This window comes from Mastigoproctus giganteus, chromosome 11 (genome assembly GCF_048544385.1).
Source record: "Mastigoproctus giganteus isolate SK-2022 chromosome 11, ASM4854438v1, whole genome shotgun sequence".
Taxonomy (NCBI): domain Eukaryota; kingdom Metazoa; phylum Arthropoda; class Arachnida; order Uropygi; family Thelyphonidae; genus Mastigoproctus; species Mastigoproctus giganteus.
In genome coordinates this window covers 39,415,617-39,436,125 of record NC_143585.1, presented here as the reverse complement: position 1 = coordinate 39,436,125, position 20,509 = coordinate 39,415,617, and the positions used below count along the sequence as shown (strand labels likewise).

The 20,509-nt window shown below is 38.3% G+C and overlaps 1 protein-coding gene across 2 annotated transcripts in view; it reads left to right on the top strand.

The window, feature by feature from the left end:
- LOC150077929 (Kv channel-interacting protein 4-like) overlaps positions 1-20,509 on the top strand; it is a 322,570-nt gene that overhangs the window by 130,054 nt on the left and 172,007 nt on the right. Inside the window, exon 1 of one of the 2 annotated variants that reach the window (XM_090385341.1) lies at positions 13,151-13,908. The exons of the other annotated variant lie outside the window; for it this stretch is intronic. Within the exon in view, the coding sequence (XP_090241467.1) occupies positions 13,731-13,908 (178 nt within the window). The 5' untranslated portion in view covers positions 13,151-13,730. Of the gene's footprint in view, positions 1-13,150; positions 13,909-20,509 lie in introns of those variants that run through there. 2 annotated transcript variants of the gene reach the window in all.

The window sequence follows — 20,509 nt, the reverse complement described above, 5'->3', positions numbered from 1 at the left end:
TGCTAAAGAAATCCATGAACGGTCAGTTGAGGATGGTCCAAAGTCTGACCTGCCAGCTGATACAGTCAATTCTGAACTAATTGCCATCATTGAAGAATGAATTTTAGAAAACAGTCTGAACTTGTAAAAGTACTTAACATTTCGCATGGAAGAATTTTAACAATAATACTTGGGAATGGTCAAGGCCTATGCGTGATGGGTTCCAAGAAACCTTTCCATTTATGACAAACATCAGAGGATGGAGTCATCAAAAGACAATTTAAAATTAATTCTCGTTAATCCTTATAGATTTTTATCTGGTTTGGTGACTGGTGATAATGAACAAAAGGGATTTCCTACATTGGACAAGTTTCGAAACCAACCAACCAACCATCAGCAAGAGAAAAAGTGTGGTCTCAGTTTTCTGGGACACTAAAAGGATTGTTGTTATTTGATTACCTTGCACCTAAACCACAATAACAGGAGAATATTATGCCAGCCTTAAGCTGCAGTTAGGGAAAAAATATGGAAATTTAGGTAATGGGATTTTCCTTCTCCATGACAATTCCCCGTTGCACAAAGCCCAGTTTGAACGATCTAGTGACTATTATTTGTTGAGAAACCTCAAGTGGGGCTCATTTTAAATATGACTAAGAGCTAAAATCAGGTGTGGAACCTGAAAAATTTTTGAAGGCTTAAACTCTTTGCAGATTAAAAACGTTACGTATATTGAACTTCGGGGTGAATATATTGAAAAATAATCTATGCAGGCGTGCCCGTTTTTTATTTTTTGAAAGATGTTCATCCTATTTTAGGGTCCCAAATAAGAAAAGTCTTATAAACACGTGCAGTTCTGACAATTTATGGAGCTTTCGTTGTGTAAGTTCTAAAAAAGTACCCTTATTTTGAAGCACCCTATATTCGTATAATTATATATTCTCATTTTGGCACATATTTTAAAAATATTGGATCTTTCCTTGGTTACAAATCAAAATTAGGAAACAAAATAATAAAAACAAGGTTTGTTGCCTTTCATAGCACTCTCAGGCGTTGGAGTGAGCAATGTTTATGACAGGCCCCCCCCCTTCCCCACTATATTTCACAATTTCTAAATGCGTTTGTAAAAGGTTTGGTTGTATACATTTTATGTACTGTTCCATAAAATCATTTTCAGCTGGAAACCCTAATTAAACCATTAACTAATATTGATAATTACAATATATTTAACCGATTTCATATATATATATTATTTTTTTTAAGCAGAAAAAAAACTGTGTAGAAATCTGACCATCAGTGCAAGGTTATATCGTAGTATCAAGAGACCATTGTTTTCAAAAGCACTTAAATTGTCAAAAAAAAAAAAAGAAAGAAAGAAACATATGGCCTTCTTTCTGATCTTGGAGAGCTATCAGTTTCAAGAGTCTTTCCCAGGTCGAAGAAGCAATTGATCAGCAAGCAGAAAAACGTGACATGCGTGTATTAAGTGCCAAAATGGCTTCACGACAAACTGAAAAGAAAGGTTGGCTTCTTCGTTCACTCACATTATTAGGTTTGTTCTCATATTCGGTACTTGATGTTACAAAAATTTTGTTCCAGAATTCTTTATATTTTAAACCTTTTTTTTTTTTTTGGGAATAAAACAATTTATCACCTAAGGGTAAAAGTTGGAACTAAAATTTTGTTGTTAAAAAAAACATTTACAATGCAAAAAATCTCAACATCATAATCTTATTGGTTTATCCGTTATAATTAAAATAATGTTAGAAGTTTTACAATGTTTACAAATGGGGAAAGTTAAGATGAATGGAATTTCACTTTACGTACCCGACATTCCAATACATCCCAAAGATGTTCGATGGTGTTTAGATCAGTATTCTGGGCTGGCGAATCCAACTTTTCCACACCCATGTCCTCAAACCAGAGCAGTATGGCATGGCGCGTTGTCATGTTGATACAGGTACGGGCCTTCCCCGAAGTATTGCCATAATGTTGGAAGTGCATAATTGTCCAGGCTGTCCTGGTATTGCACAGCATTCATGGTTTTGTCGATAACAACTAATGGGCCCAAGCCATGAAAGGAGCCCCATACCATGACACTGCCTCCACCTAACTTAATTGTTGGGAAGATACAATGAGAAAAGTACTGTTCCTCTGGCATCGTCACGCCCAGGAACGGCCATCAGACTGGTAGAGTCGAACCTCGACTCGTGTGTCCATAGGACTGTTTTCCACTTCTATATAGTCCAGGATTTGCGCTCCTTACACCATGTTAATCGGCGTCTAGCATTTGTTGAGGTGATCAGTTCTGTTGAATTTTTGAGGTAATTCTGTTGAACGTGTCATCTTGCATGCTCACTTTTGCAATTGTCTGTTCGAAGCCCATGTGCATATTTATAGCGGGTTCCGTGTTACATTCATAGGAACTGTTTCCCCATCCATGGAGTGTCCAGATATTAATGGTAGGGTAATGTATATAGAAGGCTCTGGGACGAAAAATTTTATAATTTTGTGGAAGGATTACAGAGAGAGGGCTAGTGCTTGTTTCGACTAGCAAACATTTCTTAAGAGCATTATCTAATGTACTCAATACAGAAAATTACTGTGTTGACCGCTCATCCATATGTGCAGATATAAAATTAAGACTGCAATTACAGCATTTAGTATTATCTATCTTGGATAGCTGATGGAGCAGAGACTAGTTACAGGACACGAATCAGTGACCAGTCACAATATTTCAAACCTCTCGATGGCTAAGATGGCTAAGCTCTTTATTATAGAGTAGAACTAGGCCACACGTAACCCAGTCGTCAAACTCAGGCGTAATGTAATACAAGCGTTTTAGTTGACTGTAGTTTGAGCCCAAGTGACTGCTAAATACTGTAATATGAAATTTTCGATGGCTCTAAGAGTGAAGTGGGAAATTACCGGCCGGTTAGTCTAACGTCAGTAGTAGGGAAAATCATGGAGACAATGATCAAAGTTGGAATTCAGGATCATTTAGATAGAAATCGAATTCTGAAGGATACTCAGCATGGTTTTGTAAAGAGAAAATCATGTTTAACTAATCTGGTTAGCTGTTTTGACAGGGTCACTCAAGGGCTGGACTCAGGGAATAATTTCGACACTTGGATTCCAGCAAAGCATTTGACTCAGTCCCACATGAGCGGTTACTTTATAAGCTGGAACAGATTGGAATCACAGGGAAAATCCTTAGATGGATAGATGGATGACTTCAGGGCAGGAGGAGGCAGAGGGTTGTGATAAATGTTATTCCTCAGATTGGGTTGATGTAAGAAGTGGGGTTCCCCAAGGATCAGTATTAGGACCACTGTTGTTCTTGGTTTTCATAAATGACATCAATGAAGGGATAGAGGGCGTGATGTCTAAATTTGCAGATGATCTAAAGATTGGTAGAGTAGTTAAAGGTCATTACAAAGGAGAGCTTCTTCAGAGTGATCTAGATAGGCTTCAGGGACGGTCAGAAAAATGGTAGCTATGCTTTAATCCAGCAAAGTGTAAGGTATTGCACCTGGGGAACAGTAAGCCCAAAATAATTTATACACTTGGTGCAGTTGAACTAAAGCCGGTAGTGGAGGAAAGGGACTTGAGTGTCACGATACGGTCAGACTTTAAGTTCTCTGAGCATTGTAGACAGGTTGCAAGGAAGGCCCATGGTGTCCTATCGAAGATATATCGAACAATTGCTAGTAGAGATAAAGACGTCCTAATCCCATTGTATAAGGCTATCGTTAGACCACACTTGGAACACTGGTATGGAGACCGCAGGTATGGAGACCGCACCTAAAGAAAGACATTGCTCTTCTTGAAAGGGTCCAAAGAATGGTAACTCGCCTGTTGAGATCGGCAAAAGGGCGTCCATATGAGGAAAGACTTCGAATACTGGGTTTCAGAGCTTGGAAACTAGGCACCTTAGAGGAGACTTGATTGAGGTGTTTAAGGCATAAGCAAAATGAATGAGGACGAAATTTTCACGGTTATAAATGACTGTAGAACAAGAGGCCATAATTTCAAGTTACAGGGAGAGATGTTTAGACTGGATTGCAGGAAGTTTTATTTTAGCCAGCGAGTTATAAATGACTGGAATAATGGTACTACCTATAATGGTGGTATTAGCATTAGTAGAGGCATATGATGCAAGAAAGCAAGATTATGCAGCATTAGCCACAAAAAAAACCCACTTCCATTTCACCCTTCCGTTCATTCGAAATACCTACCCAGCTGAGCCTTAAATTTATTTAGGCTATCAACTTCCACAACAAGGGATGGAAGTCTGTTCCACCAACCAACTACCCGCTGGCTAAAGGCAAACTTCCGCACAACTGTCTTACAGCAACCTTTCCTCAATTTGAATTTATGCCCTCTCAGGTGATTATTCTAAGCAAGAGGAAGAATCCCATCGGCATTGAGCATGCTCACACCATTCAAGGCTTTATACACCTCTATCAGATCACCTCGCCAGTGCCTAGTCTCCAGACACTGTAATTTGCAAAACATAAGCCTTTCTTCGTAAGAACAACCCTTTGTTCCATTCACTAATCTTGTTGCCCTTCTCTGTACTCGTTCCAGCAGCTCTACATCCTTCCTGAAATGAGGCCTTTAGACCTGTATACAGTACTCAAGGTGTGGCCTGACCATTGCCTTATACAAGGGAATAATCACCTCCTTATCCCTGCTAGAAAAATTCCTGTATATCATTGACAAGACACTATGAGCTATTCTTGCAGCCCGATTGCACTGCTCAGAGAACTTCACATCTGCCTGCACAATTACCCCCAGGTCCTTTTCATTCTCTGCCACTGTCAGTGTAGTACCACAGAGTTGATACGTTGCTCTGCGGTTGCTGTTTCCCATATGTAGTACTTTACATTTGTCAATGTTAAACTTCATTTGCCACATCTCAGCCCATCTGCTCAACCTTTCCAGATCCTGTTGCAGCAATATAGCTTCAGTAGTGTCCTTAACCACCCTGCCAACCTTTTTATCGTCTGCAAACTTGGACATTAAGCTTGATATACCATCATCAATATTATTTATAAATACAGAAAACAATAATGGACCCAACACTGAACCCTGAGGGACTCCACTAATAACATTAGTCCACGATGAGCAGTGTCCATTGATTACCACTCTCTGTCTTCTCCCACTCAAACATCCCTTTATCCATAGCAGCAATTTGCCTCCAATGCCACACTGCTACAATTTGTGCAGCAGTATTTCATGTGCAACAGTATCAAAAGCCTTTCTAAGATCCAAGTATGTAATATCAAAGTTCTTCTCTGCATCCAGTTCTTTTGTGACTGCATCATAGTATCCAATCAAATTGGTCAGAGAAGACTTCCCCTTAACAAAACCATGCTGTGTCCGAGCTATAACTGAAGTCTTATCTAGATGATCCTGCAGTGCTTCTTTAACCAGTGCCTCCATTAATTTTCCTGGAACAGAAGTTAAACTCACAGGTCTATAATTATTTCTGTCAGCCTTTGATCCTCCTTTGTGAATTGGGGTCACATTTGCACATCTGCAGTTTATGGGTACCTCCCCTGAGTATAAAGAAGCTCTCATAATTATGGCTAACGGATTGCTTACTTCCTTTGCTGCCTCCTTTAATATAACTGGATAGATCCCATCCATCCCGGGTGCCTTTCTTGTATTTATCTTCAACAATTTCTCCTCCACTTTACTCTGAATTATTACAAGATCATCTAGCTCACTGCCAGTGTTTACTTCACCTCTGGCATTCCCCTTCCTGAATAGCTCCTCATGGGTGAATGTAAATGTGAAATACTCGTTTAGTTTGTTTGCCAATTCAGCAGGATCATAAACAGTTGAACAATCAATATCCAGTGGACCAATCTGATTCATTTATTTCCTTCTAGAGTTTACATAAGTAAAGAATTCTTTGCTGTTTTTCTTTGCATCCTTTGCTAAATATTTCTCGTAATCTGCCTTCTCCTGCGTAACCTCCTTTGTAACTTGGTTACAGGCCAGCTTATATCTATCATAGGCTTCTGTGTCACGTGGTAATTTGTATGTATCCCATGCATTTTTCTTTCCTGCCATATGCCTCATTAGTTCATCTGACATCCATTTTGGCCTAAACCTTGAACTGTATTTCTTAGTTGGTATGTAAAGCCTAGTAGCTTCCAAGATAAGTTCTTTGAATGCTTCCCATTTTGAATTTGCTGTTGGTAACATCTTCAGTTGGTCCCACTGTATAGAATTTAAATACTGTCTCAAACCATCGTAGTCGCCTTTACGAAAGGCGATGTGTTTACTTGTACTGCAATGACTCCCAGCAGTTTCTGAAATATCCTGCATCTTGTTTTCCAGGCTGCTGCTCATTCCAATAGAAGCAGTGCAAGAGATAGAGGCTGACAGTTTGGTAAAGTTCAAAGGTCAGCTGGATAATTACCTACGGGAGGAGGGAAACGCTTAGGTTATCCATTTCCTTTTCTCTTAATTATTATTATAATTAAAAAAAATTTTCTTATTATTATTATTTTATTTTATTTATTTTTTGTTATTTTATTATTATTGTTATTTATTTATTATTATTATTTTTTTTTCTTTTGGCTGGTGCAGCATAAGCATGGGCTTCCTTGCACCATGTGGCCATTGCTAATACTAATACTCTTGTACTCTCTCTATCTTGTAAGCTCTTCTGACTATGTAGTCATTTTGGAGTATAAGCAGAAAATTTATTTATTTGTTTCAAGAGTGGAACTGTGCTGGGGCTCTTATTGCTCCGTATGCCTCTCGCGCCATATCATTGTCGTCAATGTATACAGTTCAAAATTTTAGCGCTTTGAGAAAAATACAGCAATCATAGAGAGGAGTCGCGCAGTATGACAACTGCCAAATTTTTGGCTTGTTGACACGGGAACTACACGTAATATTTATGTTGTTAACATTCTGTTCATTTTTGATTTCCAGATATAATCATTTTCTTGTGTGGATACTTGTTCCTACGCATGATTTGTGCTAAAACATACTTTTAAAACATATTTTCTTTCTTGGCGGTTCGTTTTCAATGATATAAGGCTTGGGGGGGGGGGGGCTTATTTCGTACTTCAACAGTAATAGTACACGCATGTGGATTTTTTTCCCTTCTTTTTTTTAAAATATGAATCTTGATTACTGTCCGAACATCCGTATGCGCGAAATTCACACTATTTGTAGGTGAGGAGTGAACTGGAATACCCTTTCTCCTCAGAATTTATACAGAATGGACAGTCGACATTAGTGTCACATCTAAAGGGAGTTCACTTTCGCAAACCGTTATACTGTCGGATGGCTTTATTGTATAGGATACTATCAAGCAAGAAAACCAGTTCGCTTTAGCAAACTGAACCAAATCTGGCAAGCACGATGGACCGACTCTACCAAGGGACCCATCAAAAAGAAGTTTATACAAGAAATAGCAAATGTTTATTCCAAGTCTCCAATATGGCCCCATCAACCAAAAACTAACATATCTGAGCATTATTGCAGATCCCTACTGCCACTGCGGCCTGATAGAAACTAGCATCATCTGGTCTACATCTACCCTCGCTACGAGGACCTTCTTAGCCAACTATTCACAGATATATACGACTTTACACAAGATAGAGAGCACCTTTTCAACAGACCAACAGTATTCCCCAATTCACAAAGGGGGATCGAAGGGTGACACGAGTAATTACAGACCAGTTAGTTTAACTTCTGTTCCGGGTAAAATAATGGAGTCACTGGTTAAAGATGCATTGCAGGATCATCTAGACAAGACTGCAGCAATAATTCAGACACAGCATGGGTTTGTTAAGGGAAAGTCTTGTCTGACAAATTTGATAGGATATTATGATGTGGTTACAAAGGAACTGGATGCAAAAAATAATTTTGATATCATATATTTGGATTTCAGGAAATCTTTTGACATTGTTGCGCATGGAAGACTATTGTACAAATTGGAGCAGAATGGTATTAAGGGTAAGTTGCTACAATGGATAAAAGGATGGTTGAGTGGGAGAAGACAGAGGGTGGTAATCAATGGGTGCTGCTCTTCTTGGACTAATGTTATTAGTGGAGTCCCACAGGGTTCGGTGTTGGGTCCACTGTTGTTTTGTATATTTATCAATGATATTGATGAAGGTATATCAGGCTTAGTGTCGAAGTTTGCAGATGATTCAAAGGTTGGCAGGGTTGTTAATGACAGTAATGGCAGTGTGCTACTGCAACAGGATCTAGATAATTTGGGCAGATGGGCTGAGAAGTGGCAACTGAAGTTTAACCTTGACAAATGCAAAGTACTGCATATGGGTAGAAGTAACCCCAGAGGAACGTACCAACTGTGTGGTACTAAACTTAAGGAGGTAGAAAACGAAAAAGACCTGGGAGTAATTGTGCAGTCAGACATGAAGTTTTCTGAGCAATGCAGACAGGCTGCCAGGGCAGGTCATGGGGTTTTGTCAATGATATATAGGAATTTTGCTAGCAGGGAAAAGGAGGTGATTATCCTTTTCTATAAGGCAATGGTCAGGCCACGCCTTGAATACTGCATGCAGATCTGGAGGCCCCATTTTAGGAAGGATGTAGAGTTGCTAGAATGAATACAGAGAAGGGCAACACGATTGGTGAGGGGAATGAAGGGATCCTTTTACCAAGAGAGGCTTAAGTTCTGCAAATTGCAGCCGCTGGAGACTAGGCATCTGCGAGGTGATCTGATTGAGGTGTATAAGGCATTGAATGGGTTGAGCACGCTGAATTCTGATGGGATTCTTCAGCTTCCTCATATTGCGAACCTGAGGGGGCATAAATTCAAATTGGGGAAAGACTGTCGTAGAATAGATGTGCTGAAATTTGCCTTTAGCCAGCGGGTGGTTAATTGCTGGAACAAACATCCATCTGTCGCTGCTGAAGTTGATAGCTTAAATAAATTCAAGGAGGCTCTGGACAAACTTTTAGAGGGAATGGATGTATGAAATTGGTTTCTTTTTGGCTGATTCTACATAAGATCATGTGCTTGCTTTCTTGCATCAAATGCCTCTATTACAATTACTATTATTACTGTTAGTATTATCAAGCTTCTACCAACTTCGCTAAGATGTTTTTCACCCTCAGAAGAACAATAATGGCAATAGAAAACCACATTCCTCCTGAACGTGACTAATCTCTCCCTCTGCACTTTTCTCCTAACCTGAGGATCAAACTGGGCATCCTCACCTAAAACGCTTGTCAACTGAACCTTGACTTCACTTAAACCGTACACGATTCTACCTGTTGTGACTATACTATTATCCATAACTAGGACTTACGGCGACTTGAAGTATTTCCTTGGACCGATCTTCATACCGGAATTGACCTTCTTCTACTTCCACCTACATAGATTGCTAACCCTGGAACATCTAGGGTAGAGTCCCCTTGCTCCAGCCACGTGGCTAGGTAGGATTTTACCTGACCAATTTAACCCGGGTACACCTGGGTAGGATGCTGCTAACCCAGTTCTTGGCTTGGGTAGGAACCGGTGGTTTAAGACTACTTTAATGCCAACAGGCAACCACATCCAGCACCCTCGCTGGGTGGCTTTTCTTCCCTCTCCCTGGGGATAGGGAAGAAAATGTTCCACCGATAATTAGGGGGGATGTCTTCATCTACATCTCCTCACTCTTAATCTTCCCCTTCTTCCCACTCTCTCTCTCTCTCTCTCTCTCTCTCTCTCTCTCTCTCTCTCTCTCTCTCTCTCTCTCTTTTTAACTTGGTCTTCGACCCTGGTGGAGACCAGCCAGAGAATAATGAGCTGCCTGACTTACCTTCTAGCGGTGTGTACGGGTGATGTGGGGTTCCATCAGGGGCCCTGCGACCAAAAGCCAGAAAATAACAACAGCACGCTTCTACTCACATACCACACACAATACCTTTTCTGGCTTTTGCAGAGTACAGTATACTTCACAAGAGAGCTTATGGCGCAGCTGTGGGAAAGCACCGGTGGCGCCCCCTCCCAAAACACTATGTACACTATATGTATACGAAACTACGCAGATATCTGTTATATATAAAAAATCAAATTAAAAGAAAATAAAATTGTGAAACTAGAATAATGTATTGTTTTGCTACGATGAGTATAAAAAAAAAAAAAAAAAAACCATTACGATCACACTATCATTAAAGAAAAATAGCACATAATGGTAGCCATTTTGTTATACCTGGAAATGACGCGTGGTGAAATATACACGTCATCGCACGTGCAATGACGTATTTTGCGTGACGTATGAACAACAATTAGAACCTTTTCCAATAGCAGTGAACACGAAAGGAAATTTTAAGCGTGGGAAATGAATTGAAACACGAATTTGGCAGACTGCTAATAAAGTGCTTTCTAAGATATAATGAACGATCACATTTTGAATTAAGGGCCTTTATAAAAGATTTAAGTTAAGAATTGCTTCTCTTGTGCGTGGCTTTATATTTCATCTTGCGCGCTAATTGCACAGAGAGGGATTTCAAAGTTACTTGAAACCTTGAGACGTAAACATTTTCTAAGTGTCACTCAACGTGCGTTCTACCGGAAATATCTAAGTGCTTGTTGTTAATGTCCCTTTATAAATGCATAACTACCTTTATTTTAGTTCATTGTGTACCGACTTGTTAATTAGAACACATGGTCTGTTGATCTCATCTAGATAAACTTGTCACCGGTTGGTGTATTTACCATTTTCCATCTCTGTCATTCGAAGTGCCACCAAAGCCCACCTCCACTAACTCCTGTGAGGGAGGGGAGGGGAGAGAGGGAGGGAGGGATTCAAACATATGCATTGTGGGATGACGCCACTGCGGATCATGTGAGCCTGGGTGGAATTTAACTGGTCATCCTCCCTTCCCACGCAAGAGAGAAGCTAGTGGCGTCTACTGCCAGAATACTTCGTGTACCGGCTGGCCACCTATAAATGTCAACTGCAAAGACATTAGGTTTATTTTATGGCAGCGATTTTGTCCCTTCTGTGCCCATGTCCTGGAATTGGAAGCGAATGACAAAGCTTTTCTGATAGAGAGAAAAATCACAGCGCAGAGAAAGAGATGTAGTTGATATCTTTTGGATTTGGAAACCACTTAGGCTTGTATTCATTAGCATGATGTTTATTGAATTATACTGCCAAAAAAATAATAAAATAAAATAACGAAGATTTAAAAGCATAAAGAATTTATTTTCCATCACGTGATAAAATCATATGATTTTAAACTTTTTTTTTTAAAAAGAAATATATTTTTAAATCTAATAAAAGTGTTTTTTGTGTACTGTGGAGAAATTTCTCTGTCATTATAGCAGAGATAAAAACAGCAAGAGGCTTAAGTTTTCACTAGGCTTTCTCTTCTTGAGTCGCCTATTGTTTTCTCCCCTACTTTAATCGTGCCACTAAAGAGTTGTGATTAGTTATAATGGCTGAAAAAGCTTTGGTTGTGTGGAATTAAATCTATTGTTTGTGATTGCCAATAAGTCACTGTTTATGGAATAAATTAACTGTACATTTTTTTAAATATGTCCTCCACTAGCCATTTTCTATCTTTATTTGCTGTCAGCTGTTTTAAGTGAATTCAAACTGGCTGCTTGTGATTAACCACATAATTGTAATTTCCAAGAGCAGTTCGTGCTAATTTATAAAGTTTAGTGATTAAAAGAGAGAAATTTAGAGTTACAACTTAAACTATAATAGCTATAGAAATATTATAAAATGGTTTCAGAATATTTTATCCTTTATTCTCCTTTTGTGAACCCAGCAGGATTTAAAATGGGATTAATTCTGACAGCAGAACAATTTTCCTTCTCAACGAGTTGCCTTGGTATTGTACTACTTTCAAACAGTGGCCTCACCAAAAAAGGTTCATTTGTTTAAAAAATGAGATCTAATCTTTCATCAGATAGCTTTAGCTGAATTACAAAATTGATGCTTTGATTTCTTATAATGCATCGCAACTTATCAAGCAGTTGTTTTGCCAAAGTATTGTCACTACAGACTACTTGCTGTCTGATGAGAGACCAGTTAGTCATGAAACAGGCTGTCATAGCGGAGTCTTATCTTTTTTTATGGCCACAGAAGAAGATTGAAGGACAAGATAGGTCTGCAAATCGAGTGATCGAATGAATAGCTCGAATTAGGTGAGTGTAACCTAAATAATTGAATGATTTACTATAATCGAAATAATCGATTATAACCTATCGATTATTTCCATCATTAAATAGAGATGCGTTTGTAGCAGAGATGTTTAAGTCGTGGGCTGCATCCGTCCCTTTGACGCTTGAATTATGGCTTTCAGAGAAATATGGATTGGAGCAATTGTAGTTAATTTTGCGCGAATATCAATTTTTAACCTTTAAACCGACTTCGTGTTATTTAAAAATATTCTCATTCCTCTTAACATTCAACTTTCCTCGTCTTAGCGCAGGAAATGAAAATAGTTTTTTATAATTATTCATCAAGTACTGGAGAGAGTAAATGGGAAAATATCACTAAGATGAGAAATTTAATTAGAGAAGAAAAGAAAATGAAAAAAAAAGCGTATTCTCTACGGATGAGAGAAACCAGCGAAAAATGAAGCCATGTCTGGAGAATCGAAATAAAAAATCATAGAAAGGGCCGGAGAAATGATTAATAGAGAAGTAAAATAGAAACTACGTGCAGTTTAATGGAAAGTTGGGGATGTCGTAGACAAGGACAAATGTACATCGTAAAGCGAATCCGGTGGATACAAAATGGAGGGGAATAACAAAAGAGAAGGAGAAAGGACAATGTATACACTCCATTCCAAAAGTAAAGAAAGCGTGCGCAGCAAAAATGAAAACGCCAATTTGTTATGCGGCTAATCGTGCTTCTCCCGCCAGGGTGTATGAACTTTGACCTTCACGATGTGCCCGCACAGTAGTCGGACACACGCCAAACGCCCCGAAAGGTACCCTCGTCATGTCAGCCCGATGAAAATTAAATTCCTCAACGCTGCCGACTCTCTTTCGCATCCGTGGTCACTAGCGGCGATGAATAGCTACTGCCGAACCTACGGAAAGAAACTAACAAATGCGGTAGTCGCGTGACACGTGCGACCTTCACATGCGTCGTTGCCATCCGCCGGAGAAACTTGGGGGGTGCGATCACAGCGCCGCTCACACGGCAATCGACACCGCCAGTTACAGTGACGGGCATTGCTGCCGTATAATGGCGAGGTGGTCCCGTGCCGACGTTGGTAAGCAACAGGCGTTGGTGGTGGCCACAGAGAGGATCGGAGATATACATCACTTTCGGCATCAAACGGGGTTCATCCGACAGACCGCTGCGGACGTGATTTGCGCGAGTGCTCGGTGTTAGCGATGACTACTGGAAGTACCTGCTTCGGTTCCGTCGCCGCCACAGCTCGCGGCACCTAAGGCTTACCTTTACGATCGGCCGCATGTCAGACGCAAGAGTGGGTAGGGTAGCGAGCAACCCTATCCGGCACATATCCCCCGCAGAGATGAAGACAGGATTAGGGAGACTTCGCTGCTCAACGTTCAACAAGTGGCTGAGATGTAGGTGTGAGTCGCTCGATCCTTTTCGTATCGCGTAGCCTTGGCAACCAGACAGCGTTTACCCTTTTTCTAATCACTTTTTTTTTTTGGTTCTTCGTTCCCTCCCGACCCCTCCAACGACTCCTTTTTCGCGTGTCAACCCCCTTCCCCTTAAGAAAATCGTCGCCGTGGCTATCAACGGGACAACGAGCTCGCGGACAAAATGTACGGCATGGTTTCCTCCCACTCGGGGGCTAGGTCGACCGCCAAGCCACGGTCGTACACCACCACCACCACTACCACAGCCTCATCGGCATCCGGTCCGAAACCTAAAGGCACGCTCTACCAGAGACTCCTTCGATTCTTCCGGGAAGCCTGGACCGGAATGACTAATGGTGTAGGTAAGTGTCAGCTTTCTTACTAGTGCTTCTTTCTTTCTTGGGCTGCTTAATGCCAACGTCAAATAAAACTTACAAAATGTGTCTGCCTTATTAACATTTTTATTGTCAGTATTTCTGCTCCTTCTTCCTCCTTCTCACCCTTTACGTCTTTATTCCCTCCCCTCTTTATCTTTGCCCTACCTTTTCTTTCTGTCTTTTTCCTCTGTTTGCTTCCCTCCCCATTTTTGTGTTTTTATTACTTTGTGTTTGTGTGTTTATTCCTCTTACTATTCACTATCCTATTTCTTTCTGTTGGCCTCATTCCCACCCCCTACTTGTCTTCTCTCCTCTCTCTCTGCATTTCTATTTGTGTCACTCTTTCTTTATTTCTCTCTGTATGTCTGTCTCTATACATATATATTTTTTCCATTCCTGTTTCTCCCTTTGCATTTCTATTTCTGTCTGTTTCTTTTTCCTCCTTTCGTTCTCTATTCTCTGTACATATATTGTTTTTCCATTCTCCTCTCTCTCTCTCTCTCTCTCTCTCTCTCAATCTATATTTTTCTTTATCTCATTTTTTTTATTTCCCTTTGTATTTCTATTTCTGTCTATTTCCCTTTTCCCCTTTGGTTCTCTATTCTCTCTACATATATTGTTTTCCCATTCTCCTCTCTTTCTCTGCTTCTATTGCTTCCTTTATTTATCTTTTTCTATCTCTCTTTTTCTTTATCTCTCTCCTTTCTCTATCTCTCTCTCTATATTTATTCCCATTTCCCGTTTCTCTCCCCCCGTCTTTCTTTGTTCTCTCTACATATATTCCTTTTCCATTGGCCTCCGCCCCCCCCCCACCTCTCTCTCTCTCTCTCTCTCTAATGTAGACTGCCAAATATACGAAGACCATCTTAAATTTTGTTCACTGCCAATTAAAAACAATCATAAATACTTCCACCATAAATGAGAAAAGAGTTTCATTTAATAAAATGTATTCACTATTCTTTCTTTGTATACTCTGTTGTCATGCACCACCCAATAGCAAATAGAGTTTACGTTGTCCTACTGCTGATGATTAAACAGCGCTCTTCTGAAAATGGCAGGGTTCAGATTGGAATCCCATAACAAGGTACCGGTGATCATATGGGGTACCCCAGGACCACAGCCTCCTCCTATTTTGTATATGAGCACAAATACCAGAAATATTATTAACCGATTACAAGAAATGTGGGAAACCAGCCTTTGGAGCTAATTTATGTTTTTACCTTAGTATACATAACAATATACAAAACACTTTTTTCTATTAATTGTATTCAGAAATGTAAATAGGCTACTCTATAAATAAGTCCAATAAGTCTTATTTTTGATTTTCAAATATAGAATCTAACCCATGTTATTTAAACAGATTTAAGTAAGACATCTCATATATCATTCTTAAATTAAAATAAAAGTTTCTTACAATAAGTACACCTTTTGTTTTTAAATATCATTTCTTAAACACTCAAATGTCATTATATGAAAATAAAAGGTGTTTAAACAAATTTACTGCTAAAATAAAAACAACCAACAATATTTCTTAATTTTGATAGCTTTTAAATATAAATTTATTTTAACACCTTTTTATATTTTATGAAATCATTTTTATTTTTTCCTTCATGCAATTATGGCTCACGTTCTTTTCCAACCAAACTTTCAATTTATTGACTTTTTTTCTAGTGCCAAAATAATGTGATTTGGAATTAATACAGAGAGAGAAGCAGTGCTTATCAAAGGCTCTTTTAATCCGTAAATCTTCACTAGAAACAATTTATAATTTATTATACTGCAAATGGAGTAATAAAATTAAACAACATCATCTTTCCTCATCTCACCATGAATTATTGCGCCATTTTGGTTGCATTTTTATGTGCGGTAAAGCGGGTCTCATTATGAACGACTAATGGGATGGGACACCCATTATTCTTTAATGTTTTGTGCATTGCGTAAACTAAGCATATCGAGCTAAAGAGAGATTTTAACCAAATTGACGCTATCAAAAGGTCGATATTAAAATGATGTGCGAGTCCCGCTGGTATGCGCTTTTCATTAAAACATCAGATATTGCTTTCATTATTTTATTGATTAATATGTTGATTTGTTGACATTTTTCATAGCCAAATTGCTTATTGATGCAGAAATGATGCGTGAGCAAAAAAAATAATTTGAATACTTAATTATCTTTTAAAAAAAAAACGTATATAATATATTTTGTAAGCTTCTAAATAATTGTTATTTAATTAATGATTTTCTTTTTAATAACTTTAAGGAAATAAGAACACCGTAAATAATTTGCATAATTCTACTATTAATTATTTGTTAGTAAATTGAAATTATTTCGAAATAATACTGCCCTGGTTAGATTCTTAATTTCGCTCATGTTAGCTAGTGGCTTCTTAACTATGTCAAGTTGAACATAAGGTGATCTTTACTTTGCGATTTTCAGAAAGGTTTAGCAGGAGCTATAAGCAATCATTTCAAAAGTATATAATGAGGGAAGACGAAAAGAAAATTCAATTCTACAAGGAAGAAATACGACAAAAAAGTGGGTACTCCAAGAAACGAGACCACAGGAATTCAAAGTGAATTATGCGTCAGAATAGAAGGTCCAGTGTGCAGATGGCTGAAAAATTCGACTTAGACAAAGAAAGACTCATTTACAACCAAACTATGCTGCTGAAGTTGAAAAGTCTGGGATTTGGTAGTAGTGGGCCTATACGAAAGCTGTTTCTTTCTGTAAAAACCAAAATACTTCACCAGAGTGATGCCTTCAAAGCCAAAACTGGACTATAGAACAGTGGAAAAAGATCATGTGGTGTGACCAGCCTTTTGTGCACCAATTCTACGTAGGGTGAACCTCATAAAGCTATGAATCAAAACTCTCTCGGGTCCAGAGACAGTCTGGAAATGGTGTTATGGTATGTTGTTCTGTTGGTACGGATTGGGTCTGATCGTATCGTTATAAGGTCCTGTTACCTCCAATGAATATCTTTTTGTCGTATTGGACCAACTTCACCTTGCAATGCTTAATTTTTACCCGGACTCCGATGGATTTTTTCAAGACAACAATGCAATCAACCGTTGCGTAAGACCTATATATGGTCCTATTAAATAACGGTTTCTTTTTTTGGACCAGTGAGTGTGGAACTATGTGAGTTTATTGAAAAATTATTTCACTTCATCAAGGTCCCTGTATCGAACAGTTTTAATAATACAACCTTTTCTACAATAGATAATACAATTGAAATAAGTTTCCGAGGCTGGATGGTTTACTGGATTAGCCCGTTTTCTTAAACATAAAGAGAAAATGAGTGCTGGCGGATTTTGTAGATTTGGGGAAATAAGGAAAACCTAAATTTTCAGCTTGTTGTAGGTCACGTTTGTGGGTATTCTTCCACTAATAATATTGTGGTATTGTTGTTAGGTTTTTAGGAGCATCAGCGACTAAGGCCATATTTCTTCTTTTATATTGTCTGTAAATTGCGTGTATTCTGAGGTCGATTTTCTGTTTGCTGAACCATGCTACCCTCGCCTGAGATCGATTAACTCAGCCACGTTATTAAAAAGGGATATAAAAATTCCTCTTGTCATCAACGTTACTCGAACTCAGCTCTTTTCCACCCGGTGTGGGGAGGACTGCGATTCTACCAACTGTTCTACTCCGAGGGCTATATTGTGGTAACGAAACTCAACGAGACCACTGAACCCTTCTTAGCAGTACCCATCTTACTACCAACTACTAAAATACGTTTGCCAGAATTCAAATTAATGGGATTACACTTAGACTCCAACCTATAAGTTCTTAAATCGTTTGTTTAAAATAGCATGTCCTAATAAATTTGCTATTAAAATTTTTAAAAAATGCATGCAATTGCAAACTTTCGATTTCATTTAATTTAATAAGTTTTATATTAAGAAAATTTTATATTTATGAAAGCAAATAGAATGCAAATAGTGTTATTTAAAGATATTGTGGCGTTACATAAAAATGTGGTCACCTGGTGATTGTACTAAAGGTGTGCCTCCACAGAACCATATTTAGAAATTACTTTTAATCCTTTCTATTTTAGTTGCAATCAAAACACTGTATTTGGAATTTAAAAAACAGAAGGTCGAGTACATTCAGTGTGTTAAGTTAGGCAGCAGCGGATATTTCGCGCAGAAAACATGTAACTTTGACTAGGGCAGGCTGACGTCGTTATGTGACCCAACCCTTAGAGACTCACCATGACGTATTAGAGATACTGTAATTACCGCTGCCTAATAGCTGAGTACAGTGCTGACTACTAATGTACTGATGCCTGTTAGAGAAACCTTTAGCTAGAAGCACGTTTAGTAAAACTGCAATATAGATCCAACTTACTGCTCGCTATTTTTATTTAAAAACACATTTAAAAATTCCTTTTTAAAAATTGATTGTGGCATCTGGGTCGATTCGCATTGTTTGTTTGTTTGAACGTACAATCCTGACTAAAAGTTTGGAATCACAGCGTTTGACAACAGTTTTAATATTTTTTTTGAAATTAACTATGATAATGTAAGATTTAATACACAAAAAACAAAGTATTTTAAGGTTTCTTTTATTGAGCATTCAAAAATGTATAACAAAATATTAACAACCGTACTCATTTTTCATCAAAATGTCCTCCAGGAGATTTTATTATTGCCTTAGGCAGACGTGGCCTTCTGGTGATTAATTTTATAATAGTCTAATAATAATCTTGCTTAACATTATTCCAAGTTATATGGAAGATTTCCCATAAATTCGAAGATGGGTAGACTTCACGGACTTGACTGATCTAGATGATTCCATAAAAGCTACATTGGGTTTAAGTTAGGCTATTCCGGTGGCCACACTACACTTTGCAATACCCCTCCTGTTGTTTAGTTTCTAGAATATCCCTTTCGGGGGTGGGGGAGAGTCATTGTCTTGTAATATTAAATTTATTCCATGAAGTTGAAGTCCAGAGGATATCGCATTATGTTCAGCAATTTTTATAGCCTTCTTTTCTTAAAATTCCTTCGATTCTGACGATGTCACCCACTTCAGAAAAAACAGAAGCAACCCTAGATCATGATGGAACCACCATACTTGACTGTAGGCACTAAATAATGTGGCGCCATTTTTTTCTTCAGTTGATCGTCTCACATAAACTCTACGCTTCGATCCATAAACTGCGCTTCGACGAAAAATTTCAAATTTAGATTCATCCGTCCATAGAACATTTTTCCACTCTTCAGTTGTCCAATGTTGATGGCTTTTAGAACAAATCAACCATTTCTTTCGAGTTTCCGGTTTTAATAAGGGTTTTTAGACCGCTACACGACCATGAAGTCCTGCTTCTTCAAGCCGAAGTTTTACAGTGGATGAAGACACGGTATTTTCTCTGTTCCTATTGAACTTCGCTCGGATTTAAGCTGCAGTAAGTCGTCGATTGCGTTTAGAAATCAGTGTTATGGTCTTATCTTGGGCTACCTGATCGTGGTTTATTCTTTAAACTGAAAGTCTCCTTGAATCGTCGAATGGTAGTTTGTACCCCCTTAAACGAATCACCAATACTTCCCATTGAATAACTTTCTTTTTGCAGAGTTATAACACAACTCTTTTCAACACTCGGTTCCTTATTTCTTGCCATGTTTACACGAAACACACAAAGCTTACACCAAACACTTTTTCTGAATGACGAGTGTTCGATTTTTATAAGTTAGATCTCCTTCACCTCAATATATATTATTGCAAAACACACTAGAATCATCTACAATATTCTCTAATATTGAAACATTACTGCCACTTTCTAGAATATTCTATCATGTTGAAGAATCTTATACAATGTTCTGCCACATTCAGGAATCTTCTACACCTTTCTGGAATCTTTTAGAATTTTTTTATAAAAAATTCTTAAATGTTTAATCGAATCTCAAAATAAGTTTGAAGTATAATGATAATTTACAATCTCAAACACAAATTGTTTGAGATTTGTTTTAGTGTGAAGTTAATTACTCGATATCATTTGTTCGAATATTATTTCATAGTTAAAAGTTTGTAACAATATTTATGGTAGTCGTGTAAGTTTGAAATATTGGGTCTTTTAGTTATTATCAGAGAAAAGAAAGTTTATTGTTTACTTACCATTCTATAGATGTCTACAGATTCTACAAAATGATAATACAAAATGGAATGGGTGCTCAACAAAGCGAAACGGAAAGGGAGATGAAGACTGTAATAACCTTGCACAACAGATTTTATTAATGTATCTGATACAGAGAAAATACATTTCATGACCATATCATACAATGGACCCTGTTTAGGCCCTGCATTTTTGGAGGTCTGTGTAGCTTTGGATTGTTCTTAATAACACGAGAATTACTTTCCAACAGGGTATTGATTTCCTCTAGTAGCTGTCTTGTATTACCTTGTGTTCAGTCTAATCTTAAGTTATAAACGAAATAGATTTGTGTGAGAGTTACTTCCACATTTACGAAGAGTGTGGATGGAGACCAGCCAACTATGCCCCAATTGAAAAGGCTTCAGTAAGTTCCTTCCATCAACGAGATTTAAATTGACCTTTCCAAATGGATTGCTAGTGACAAATTC